This window comes from Apaloderma vittatum, unplaced genomic scaffold, assembly GCF_000703405.1.
Source record: "Apaloderma vittatum isolate BGI_N311 unplaced genomic scaffold, ASM70340v1 scaffold81, whole genome shotgun sequence".
In the NCBI taxonomy this organism is placed as follows: Eukaryota; Metazoa; Chordata; class Aves; order Trogoniformes; family Trogonidae; genus Apaloderma; species Apaloderma vittatum.
In genome coordinates, this window is record NW_009699351.1 from 97,437 (window position 1) to 109,320 (window position 11,884).

The window sequence follows — 11,884 nt, forward strand, 5'->3', positions numbered from 1 at the left end:
CCCTCTTCCCCGCTAGTTTTGGGGGGCAGGCACACCCCAGCCTCTCACACCACCGCTGGCACACCATTCTGTTCTTTATGCTTCGTTATCTAACAAGTAAGGTCCTGGGAAGGCAATTAAAAATACATAAGTACATGTATTTGATTTCCAGGTCTGTAATTACCTGGAGGACACTTTGCCTTTTGCCAGCCAAGGACAAAACACATGCTGGCAAGGCTCTCCTGATGCAACTCACTGCAGGACAAATGCTACAGGGCAGCTTTGTCCAGCAAACCCCCTCAAAATCCCTGTGCCGGTGCAGGGACAGACTGCAATGTTTTCCCAGCACTTCTGGAGAAATTCCCCCTCCACATAGACATTGCCTCTCTATACCGTCTCTTTTGGGGCACTCTTGACAGGGGCCACCTCCACATCCCGCTCCCTTTCTGCTAGGCTGAGACCTTACTGAAGCCTGTCAGCTGGGAAGTAAGGTACCACTTTGCAGCAAAAGAGGCCACAGGACCATGCTGCCAGGCCTTCAGGAGCCACATGCGATCTGCCGAGCAACCTGGGCAAGGCAACACCCTCCTATCTCCGCACCCCCCTTCCCGACCCATCTGTTGGGGCTGCAGGTTCCCTTCTGCACCCACAGCTCAGCTCAGCTCTGCCGTCGGGGTTTTCAGAAGGGTCTCCTTGGATCCATTTTGCTATGAAAGAACAAAAAGGTTTGAAAAAAATTAGATTTTGTGTTGGTTTGAGTTTTGGTTTTTGAGGTTATTTTTGTTTTTTTTTTAACCAGAAGCAGCACCGAATGCCATGGGGCCAGGCAGCACAGTTCGCAACCAGCTATTCCTGTGGCTGTTTTGGCAGTCCTCCCCGCTCGGAGGGGTCTGTCTGACCCAATCTTCCTCCAAGGCTATAACCCCCAAATTCCACCTGCCACAAAGTACAAGCGTGACCATAAGGGAAGCGATAAGCACGGGCTGGAGCAGGTTTTTCACCGAGCAGGCAGTTATGTCTGCTAACAAAGGGAAGATGGGGCTATACATCTTCGCAGTAAGTGCGGCGGCTGTAAAGCCGCCCACCGCAAACCGCCCACCCTGTTAAATGGCACGCAGAGAGCTGCCCACATAGCTGTGATGATACAGAAGCACCACGGAGGTAAATAAAAAAACCCAAAAATCTATAAAGCAGTGGTAGATCATTTCTGAAGGCTGCTGATTACAGTTAGAAATAAGTTTCATAATCATTTGGGAGAGTTATTGCAGGGAACAGCACAGAACTTTGGTCATGTCTTCAAAAATAAATAATCTGAATTGGTTAAATAAAATCCAGGCTTGAGGAGACAATTTACTGACTGTGAATTGCTAAAAGCCTGGGAATTAGTCAAAGATAACTCTCGTTTACCAAATGTGTTTAACAGAATAAGAGTGCTTGCAGAAGATTGTTTTGTGGTATACTAATTGCATATTTTATTTCGAAAATTGAAAACGGAGATGCTGTTAAGAAATAAGAACTGTCCACAATGGAAACTGTCAGCTTTACCATGTGAAACTAAAATAGGTTCCTGCTTCTGAAACCAAACAGTCCTTTGCAGTATGAACCACTGCACCATTTGAGCTTTTCTTGGGACTTTTTTTTTTTTTTTTTTTAAATCCAAAGCAGGGAAATAAATCTCAGCTCTAGCCTTGACGAGACTCGAGACACACACCAGCCAAACTAGCTTATCCAGCTTCACGGAGCAAGTCCCAGTGCAAAAAGCCTGTCCTGTGACACCAGCTGAAGGATGCCACTGGGGTGCGAAGCAGGGGGAGATGGAGCTCGACCTCTTCCCGCTGTCACAGCTGAATACATGACAGGGACCAGGGAGCTCTCAGGGCCTGTTTTCCACCCAATTATTTGTCCTGCCCGGTTCAATCATGATCTTGGAAACAGTAAGTGCCTTTACCTACCGCAGCGCCTATGCCAGTAGAGAGCCCGCCTCGGCCACAACAGGGAGGTGGCGGTTCCAGCAGCGATGCCATGCGTTAACCTAAGCCTCGTTCCACCGCCAAAGCTTGCGGTGGTGGGACTCCAAAGCTGAATTACCCCAGCGTACATCTTCTAGGGGTAGGCTGAGCCTCAGAAGAATAACAAAGAAAACCGGCTACCAGCCCGCAGTCAGAAACATCAGGTTTATCCCAGCACTCCGGCTTCGAGGTGGTTTTGCCTCCTACTTAGAGCTTCTTTCCTCTGCCAAGACTCCCGCTGTGGCCACGGTGCAGGGAAGCACCGAGCAGAGGGAACAGAGCTGGTGGGGACAGAGGGCAGCATGAGCAGAGCACACCTTCATATCGCAATATGCAATACCGAGACCATTAACACAACCAGAAGCAAAAATAAAATACGTAAAACGAAAGCAGAAGATCTATACTCCTCTTCTGCACACGTACAAGAATAATAGGTAAAAATACCCTGGTATGTGCAATCCCTTCTTACATAATGAAGCTCCTCATGACCTCAAAGCCATGCACTTGGCTTGCAGGCCTGGAAGCTGAAGTGGTTGAACACTTCATTCAGGTTATATGGAGTCCTTTTCAGCCTTAATCAGCACATATCCAGTGAGCTAACTCATCGACATAAAGCAAATCTATTTAGGGAATAAATGTCTAAATAAATATGAGAGATGGGATGCTGATCTTTTAATGCTTCTCTGCAGGGTAAATAAAATTATGGTGGCTTTTTATTTATTTTTTTTCATTTCAATTCATTTATGGTATTTGTTTATTATTGCACGATAAAAAGGCTCAGCATGCCTGGCTCGCTAGGTCTTCCCTCTGTTCTGGTGTGAGAGGCTGCCCAGAGAGGTCGAGCACTAAGGGGAAGGCAGGCAGGCACACAAAGCCACGGTACCCCTCAGACAGACGTACAGATAACCCAGGGGCGTGTCAACAGCCTGCCTGAAGTCAGTTTGGTCAAGAAAGACGACCATTATTGCAAGAGAGACTAAGGAAAATTGGAGCAGGCTGGAGAAGCATCATCTTGCGCATCGAGTTCACCATATTTAAGTCTGAGGGAGACAAACAGCCTTTCTTTTAGTTATCTCCCATCTGCCACCTTCTTTTGGCGATTAAAACCATTTTTAAAATGACAAAACAAGTAATACTGCCTAACTAATGAATGTCGAACTATCGGCATAAATATGCCAACATTTATTTATTTATTTATTTGCCTCCCCAAGAATATGTTCTCCTCTGTTTGGTTTTCTATCTTAATGACTACAATTTATCATATTAACTAGACTTCTAGTTTTCTGGGTTTTGTTTCAAGTTCTGTTTTTTGCTGAGACATCTGCGAGAGGGCAGATGTAGGTAAGACAAGTAATAAAACTAATAAAAAAGCAATAGTAGCTGTCACCAGAAATCCGCAAGTGACCAAACCACCTTCATTTACTACACATGGCCCTTCTTTCTTGCTCTCATTTGCTGATTTTACTGCCTACCAACATTTTTCTTTGCTTATGGCAGCTCTCTGCACGGAACGTTAATTCCCTGATTTCCAAATAATTCGCCTGCCCTACCTACCCGCCAGCAGCATAAGAAGGAAGGAAAGCCAACGTGGGAGAACCATCCGTGGTGAACTCGAGCCAGGCGCAACGGCCCAAGTTGGGGGTTCCGGGAGGCATCTGAAACCTCAGTGACGCCTGAATCACTGCAAGGATCCTGCCCTCACCGGAGGTTTCTATCTGCTGCTTGTCTAACGTGGTGGGAAACGTCAGCCCAGCTGCACCAAGGCTGTATCTATTTCGGAGCATGAACATATGTGTTTTTCCCACCTGTCACAACTGTGAAATGTATAGACAGCATTTATTTCCCAGGCATTCATCGCTCGAATTAACAGGCAACCTGTGAGTCTGAGTGCAATTAGCACCCCAAACTTTACTCCAGACGTATCTGGCAGATAGATTTTGCTTGGAGATCTTTTAGCAGCCTGGTGTACACTTGGAGTAAATATAGGCCAACATATAGAGTGGAAATCCTGTGAAATCCCCAACAAATTTAACACGAAGCAAAGCTGTTGGAGAATCTGTTTTGCCTTTGTTAGAACTCGTAATGGAAAGTTCACATTTTTACAAACTGAAATTGAGCAGTAGGTTCACCCGAGACCAGCAAATCCAATGACTGAGTGTAACACAACCTGCCGGGGTTAACTCCTGCTGCCCTCTTCCTGCTGCCGGATTTAAACTTCGCCTCTCCCGCTACGTGCTTTTTGTGAAAATGCCAGTTACACACAGATACACACCCTGAAACATGACATTAGCATTTTGCAGAAGTCTACATGAGCAATGCCATACTATAGGACAAGTGTAAACCCTTATCTGTGTCATGAATTGACTTTCTATTGGAGGGTGCAACCAACACAGCTTGCAACTGCACTGCCACAGGCTGCCTTTTCTACCATGGTCCTTACGCCTACATACCACGTTTTTCCATGTTGCAGCATCCTCAGATGCCCACCTGAGTGCACTGGATCACTCCTCTACTGGGATAACTCTTCAAACATAATTAGTTTGGGAACGTCCAATAATAGTATGCTTAAATTTACCTTTCCCTCCTCGTGGTTGCTAGCACGTTAACAGGGAATGTACAAACCATGCTGAAATATTCCTTCACTAACCCAAAAGCAGGGTATTTACTCAGAATTTGATGTAAGGAGGGCTGAGGGAGCGCACAACCCAGACTCCATGGTGGCAGGACAGACTTGATCTGTCAAAGACATCCCCTAGGTGCTGGAGATTCAATTAGGCTCGTAACTCCAGCCTCATACTCAAAAAACACTTTATATCCATTCAGCAATCATATTTTCTTTTTCCTTTTCTTGAAACAGTCCACAAACGTTGGCCACAGTTCTTCCCTTGTTTAATCCATCAGTGAGTCCATGTATAGCATTTTACTAGAATTAGCTTCTCCAAGTCTCCAGTGCTTATCTGAATGATTCTCTGACCTTCCTAAACCCTACCCTTCCTGCTCCGTACCTGCTGGCAACACACAGTGACAGAGACAGGAAGGTGTCACCTTTCTGAGCAGCGATGTGGCTTTCTCCCTCGAGTCCTGGCGAAACCTAAACGCCGCACACTCAGAGCACGTGTCACAGCAATGACATTGCTCTTGCTCTCTGCACGTCTGTGACATTTTATCATCCTCTTATGTTGCAGTGAAGCTGGTGTGAGCCTTGATCTTCCCCAGCCCAGCACCCATAGTTATTCCCCTAAAACATGAAGACAGAGGAAAGGAAAAAAGAAGATTCCTTACCCGCAGGAAGGAGAGGTCTCGGTTGTGCTCGATGCTGGTGATTTCCAGGTTGCCCATAACTACTTCGCAGTTCTCGTAGTACTTGCGCAGGGCCCGATACTGCTGCTCCAGGTCAGAGAGGGAGCTCAGCTTGTTCTCGGTGCCTGCACACACTGCAAGAAACCACAGGACAAACGATCAGGATGAGTGTGGAAGACAGATACGACAGCACAGAAGGAAATAAAATTTGTATAGAGGGATACAGGTAATTGTGACAAAAACCCTGAATTACTCACAGGGTTGGGTCTTGGGAAAAAAAAACCACCAACAGCAAAAAAAACTCAGCACAAGTTACGTGAATGTCAGCAGCAGAGACAGGAAGGTACAAATATGGCCCATGATCATCTCAGCAACTTAAACACATCTCCTCAGATGGGATGAAGTGCTGGTATTTACCAGCAAACACAGAAAGGCTGAAAACACAGAAATGCAGGAAAAATGCAAACCTAGTTGACCCCAGCACCGAAATGGCCAAACCTGGGTCTCAGCAAAGTCCCTCCTAAGTCTGCCAGTGACAGAGTCAGGCGCTGAACAAAGATGCGCTCGTCAAGGACTAAAGGACGCGAGACTGGAGAGATCCAGGCATTCAAGCTGACCTGGGTAACCCAACATTGTCCCCATTCAGCTGATGCTCAGAATGGTCCTGTTGGACAAGCCAAGAGGAACCTGACCAGAAGGCTTATACCCAGCACTGGTCACCCCATGACCTCCCTTAAGACCCCAGCTCTCTACAATTAAGAAGGAGAAAGACAATTAGCAAAAACCCACGTTGTCTTTCCACAAATCACAATACAAGGCACAGTGGAGACGTGTTGGCTGAGTTAGGAAACATCATGTTAAGGCAGCTGGTTTTCAGGAGATGCCCTTTAATGTTATACTACTCTCTCTACATTTTGAAGTCCACTTCAAAGCTACTGCAGAACCACCGCGCAGCTCAGATTTGTCACTCGTCAAGCAGTGACAAAAAAGAACATGGGAAAGAAACCCAGCAGCAGCATTTTAGAACAGCAGATTTTCACGCAGCTCTCAGCAATGCTACTTGGTCAAGTGTGGGGCTGGGCTTTTTTTTCTTTTTCTCTTTGTATGTGCTTACTTTTCCTCTTTACCAACAGCTTGTGGGTTTTTCTTCTCTGCAAGTAAATTCATCTAAATATATCAAAATTTTTGAAACAGACATTATGTTATGCAAAACATAAGCCACACCAGAATAGCATTTCTGGAGCCATTCCGACTCCTGGATTAGATCAATACAAACAAAACTCTCCACGACTGGAGGCATAATCAGTAAAATTGGCTAGAATATGCTCTTTTGAATGATGCAGGTCCTTTTCTTAAATATCAAAAGTAATTAGGTTTTTGAGTACTACTATTACTGACTGTTTACTTACTACACACTCACCTTTTTTTTTTTTTTAATAGAAATGGGAATAATTCTCATCGCTGTTCTCTGCTATGGTCTCTCTGCTGCAGAGCAAACTGCTCTTGTGCCAGGGTGAATCGAGCTTCAAGCAGCCTCTTGGCGAAGGGCTTCAGGAGGAAACCAAAAGCCCACAAACTGCTCAAAGTTTTCTCCCAAGGAGACCCTCTCTGCCTTAAAAATGGCAGCGGAAACCCGTTCCTCCTGAACCATAACTCTCCACCGGGGAGGGACCGAAGTGGCTGATTCCATGGTGATTCACAGGATGAAAGTTTTAACAGGTCGCTTTGGGGTTTTGTGTTTCCAGCTGCTAACGAGCATAGACCAAAGCAGAACATGCACTACATAGAGCTGCTTCTTCAAATACATATTTGGTCTAGTTACCAAACGACATACAGTAAGGGATGTATTTTTTTTTTATTTCTTTCTATGAACTGGTAAAAGTAAAATTTCAAAGTCCTTGCTAAGTTTAAAAACTTGAAATATTTCACATATATTCATTATACTGTGTGGCAGAAAATCAAAACTTGCTGATTTGTTCAGGTTTTAAAATAAAAACTACCACCTCACTTAAAGACTTAATTTAAAGTACAAACATTTCCATTTTGATTTTTTTCACACAAAACTTTATCACTTAGAGCAAACCATATCTAAACCAGGCTTTATTTACAGTATTTTTGCAACGGCCATTTTGGGGGATTCCCAAGATGAAGAGACATGGTCCCACTGGAATGTGACATAGCTCTGCTGGACTGGGAACACTTGGAAGGAAGAACCACTGCTGCTAGGGGATTTTCTTCTTGAAATACAAAGCCTTGTCCTAGCTCATATTTAATTTGGAAAACACTGGAGATCTGCCATAACAGCATCTCCACCCTTCAGGGTAATGCACACCTGCCCCCGATGGAAATTTTCTAAAAATGTTTGCTACCAATTACACAATCAGTTTATTTGCCTCTTTCTTAAATGCAGCAGCATCTCTACCAACAAGATTGACCGTGTTTCCAGCCGAATGCGTATTATTCTGTCTTAAGGCTCCCAAGGACTAATAAATAATTTCTGTTCCACCTTGCAATCAGTGCTAAGGATCAGCACAGCTCAGAAAACAATTCCAGCAGCTCAGCTAATAAAGCTACACACTGCAACACTGATATTTCATGTTGCACACCCATTAAACGTTTCCTGAAAGCTAATTTAGCCATTTGTTGCTGTAAGGAGGCAGAACACCTGGAGTCTGCTCTTGCAAGAAGATTTAACAGGGGTCAAGCCAGCCCAGGTGTAGACTCAGGCTGAAAGTTTTATTCAATTGAGATTAATTTTGTATAATCAAACTGTTGCAGGAACTATTCCCAGCTTTTCATATTGCTGTGGAAATCAATTCTTTTGGATGAATAAGATCTTAAAAGCAAATTTAGAAGAAATCATGTTGATTCTTTAAATTTATCTCATCATAAGTCCAAGCATTTAATTTCTGTCTTTAAAAAAAAAAAAAAAAAATCCCATCTGGTCCTCTGTCACACCAAACATCTCCTCATTCCAGCTCACGCCTGGGCCTCTGCTGCCTGCCCGATACACAGCAAAAGGTCCATGTAACCCATCTCCTCTGCTGCCTGCCCGATACACGGCAAAAGATCCGTGTAACCCATCTCCTTTCAGCCTGCTCTACCACAGGATTTGGGAAACCAGAGGAAGTCACTGCCCAGCATCAGTCCTCCCAACCACTGCAAGACCTGGCTCAGCTTCTGCAGCTCTGTACTGCCCTGACACGTCATCTCTTCTCAAAAAAAAACCCCAAACCCAGAAGTTACAGACTGCCTCAGATTAAATAACATACCAAAAGCCAGACTACCCTGCATCAATTGAGAGGAGCAGAAGTGCAGATTCTTTTGTCCTTGGTACACAACCAGCCAGGCAGCCGATGCAGAAACAGTACTTGGAGGGGAAAAGAGCCCCAACCTGCAAAGTCCTAAAGCAAATGTGGGTATAATCATGGTTCGCTAATAAACTATTATAATAATAAGCCATTAATCCCTCTGTGCCTCAGCTGACAGTGCAGGTTTGGAACATACACTTTTGATGCACCTAATAATTCTACCTGATTCATAATACAAAAGAGAAAACTATGTGGATATTTTTAAAAAGCAGGTTAGATCAATTGTCACTTGCAGGAGGACAGAGCTGGAATAGTACCTCCATCCCTCACAGAGAGTCCTTTAAAACAAAGAGACGAGGCATGCCATTGGTATGTTTTTTAAAGCAAAAAACAACTAAGAGGGTAAAAAGCCTGCCATAAGGGAGAAAAGCTGCTGCCAGGTACAATTCCACAAGCGCTCCTGCTTGCCCACACGTGCCAGGGAGCCAAACGTGGCAGGGATGCAGGCAGAAAGCAGGCTCTGAACTGGTAGTTAACAATAAGTTTTATGCCCCTACTTTGAGACACAGGAGGCAATTCCCAGCTGCTCCAGAGCAAAAACTAATCGTTCTGGGTCTAATTTGCAAAAATAGTTAAGAAGCACGAAAACGGGAGCTGAGCAGGGCTTGCAGGGGATCCTCCAGTCCCTCTGCACTTGAGCGAAAACACTCTGCACAGAGAGCACAAATACATCCCCCTCACCCTCCTGCTCATCTCTTGGAAGGGCAAGAAGCACTCATGTGTTACAGCAGCTCTTTTAAAATTAAGTGCCAAAATAATATATATTTTCTGGGATGCTCCAGCCATATCTAGGCATAAACATGAGCAAAACAAAATGTATTTCCTTGTCGTGTCATGCAAACTCACCATAATTTATATTTCATGAACTCTCTTCAAAGCACTTTGTTGTACAGTGTTAGACACGTTATTTGATATAACCCCAGAAAGTGACGAGTGGCAAGAAAACAAAGATTGCACATAAAAAGCAGTCCCTGCAGCAGAATCTCTCTCGGTTAATAAAAAAAATACTAGTTCCTCTGCCTCTAACAGAGGTCAAAAAAGGAGCAGCTTAAGATGTGCCTTCAGTCTGCAGCTTCTCTTGAGCATCTCCAAGCACGTACACTCGCGACTTCCTCAGGCTCTAACAGAGGCATCTCCGTGAGGAAAACGCTTCGGCGCCATTTCACCGCGCACCCAGGAACACCTGACGTCCCCTTACATCTGCCCTGACGGACACCCGAGCGAGCTGCTGACTGACAGCCTGTACCGGGTTATCCGCACGCCGTGATGATCTCAAACACATCTCTCCATCACCACTCGGCCATTTCCTCCCTTTCATACTCTGGCAACAAACCTCACAGAGCGTGCACGTGCGTAGGTGCCCAGATAGATAACTAGTGTTATCCTGCAGCTGGAGGATCTGCACCTTCCCACCTGGGAAGCTCCAAATCGGCGGTGACTGCGGCCAGCCGGGCTGCCAGCCCACGGCCACTTCCCAGCTACACCCCAAGCGTCAGCGATTTCGGGTGGGCGCTGGGGGAGAGCTCTGCTTGGCCATCACAAAAGTACATTTCAGGCATTACTCACGCATTCACCCTTCATGTTCAGTTATTTACTTATTGGCAGCTACCGAAAGTGACAGAGAAGAGCTTCAGCTCCTAATGGCTCCAATTACAGCAGTAATAATCATCTGGATTGAACTGAATTTACGTTTTTCATCAATATTCATGCACATGACTTGGAAATTAATTTCCCATCGACGTTTTTTTCGTAACAAAGCCAAATCACTCAGATGCTCGCTCAAAGGTACCAAATAATGAAGGCATTTAAAAATGTCCTTTAGATTCTGCTTTTTAGGCCATTATTTTGCTCTGCTCTGTTGATGATAAATCTATATGTTAAATTAAGAAATCACATTTGACATCATCTAGTTCTGTTTCTTGTAATACTAACGGATTTTATAATCCTTTCACTTCAACAGATGAACTAACTTTCGGAAGACGGTCAACTTGTTTTACTTCCTATTTGACCCTTCTGCGGATCTGCCTACATGTAGAGTTACTCAGGAAGAGCTAATCCCATCATCTCCAGCATGGTCACCTGTACCTGAAATACCAGTGTCCCAGTCCTCTTCCAAAGCACATTCAGAGAAGCAGCGATGAGCTATCCTCATTGCCCACTCCAAGGAAGTGATCTCGAGCACCTGGATATATTCTTTTGAATCACAGAACACTCATCTTTGGCGAGGTCACGGGAGAACAGCACATTTGCCCCACATCAGCCCCTGACCAAAAGCAGCACAAAAAAATTGGTTTGTCAAGGGGGTCAAAAGCACAAGCGGAGGCTTAAACCCTCAGACTTTCTGGTTTCAGGAGCGTGTTTATGAAAAAAGAATCACACGTTCCTTTACTCCATAAAGTACGAGCCCAACAACAGTCAGCATCTCTTCCTAACATGTTTGTTTCCCGTATTTCCCACTTACTTACTTAATTAGCTGTGTTTTTACAGACAGCACCATCATCAGGGTTTCTTGAAAGGCAGCTAACGTAATTATTTATTAATAACTGCAAACACTCCTGGCAATTTGTTAAGACCCCCAGATGGGGGGAAAACACTCGAGCCCCTTAAGGAACAACTAATTACCAGCAATACCGCAGCAGTCCCCATTCGTTTCATTACACTCCACACTCTCAGGAACAGCCTGGGCACCCTGTCATGTATGCACACGGAAGGAGGGGTAAACACACTTTAATCCTTGCATTATTATTTTACAGCTCTCCTTGAATGACCTGCAAAAGCTCTGAATTTTCTTGCAATTAGGCACGTCCTAATGAAGGGAAGGACTGCCTGCACTTACAGTCTTGCAGATGTCTCCTGGGAGAAAGCAAAACACTCCTGGAGGTCACCAGTCGTTCTCCTGTGCAGCCAGTAGCTTGGGTGAGCACCTTAAAATTAGAAGCTTGCCTTCCCTAGGTGAGGGACTGTAATGAAGGAGAGCATAATTTTCTCTGTACTCCTAATTAAAAGCTCAGCTGGCACAAGCGTTTTCCTTCCGTGAGGTCTGCTCCACGCTAGAAAATTACCATCCCATTTGAATCCAGTTGCATGCAATCAACCCGACTGCCATGAACTCCTGGACAGCCGCGGGAGGAGAAGCTCAAGTTCAGCACCACCATCCAGCTGCTGTTCAGTCTGTCGGGAGTCTTTGGGATGAGGTGTCGTCGTACACGTAGGGAGCCACACCAT

General features: G+C 45.0%; 1 protein-coding gene across 1 annotated transcript in view; it reads right to left on the reverse strand.

Moving 5' to 3' along the window:
* The window catches only part of LOC104280609 (receptor tyrosine-protein kinase erbB-4-like), a gene marked incomplete at its 3' end in the record, with an annotated part of 93,459 nt that extends 81,575 nt beyond the window's left edge, over nt 1-11,884 (reverse strand). Inside the window, exons 1-2 of the mRNA XM_009878308.1 lie at nt 11,755-11,884; nt 5,271-5,422 (exon numbers count right to left, since the gene is read on the reverse strand). Coding sequence (XP_009876610.1) covers nt 5,271-5,422; nt 11,755-11,884 — 282 coding nt within the window. The remainder of the gene's footprint in view (nt 1-5,270; nt 5,423-11,754) is intronic.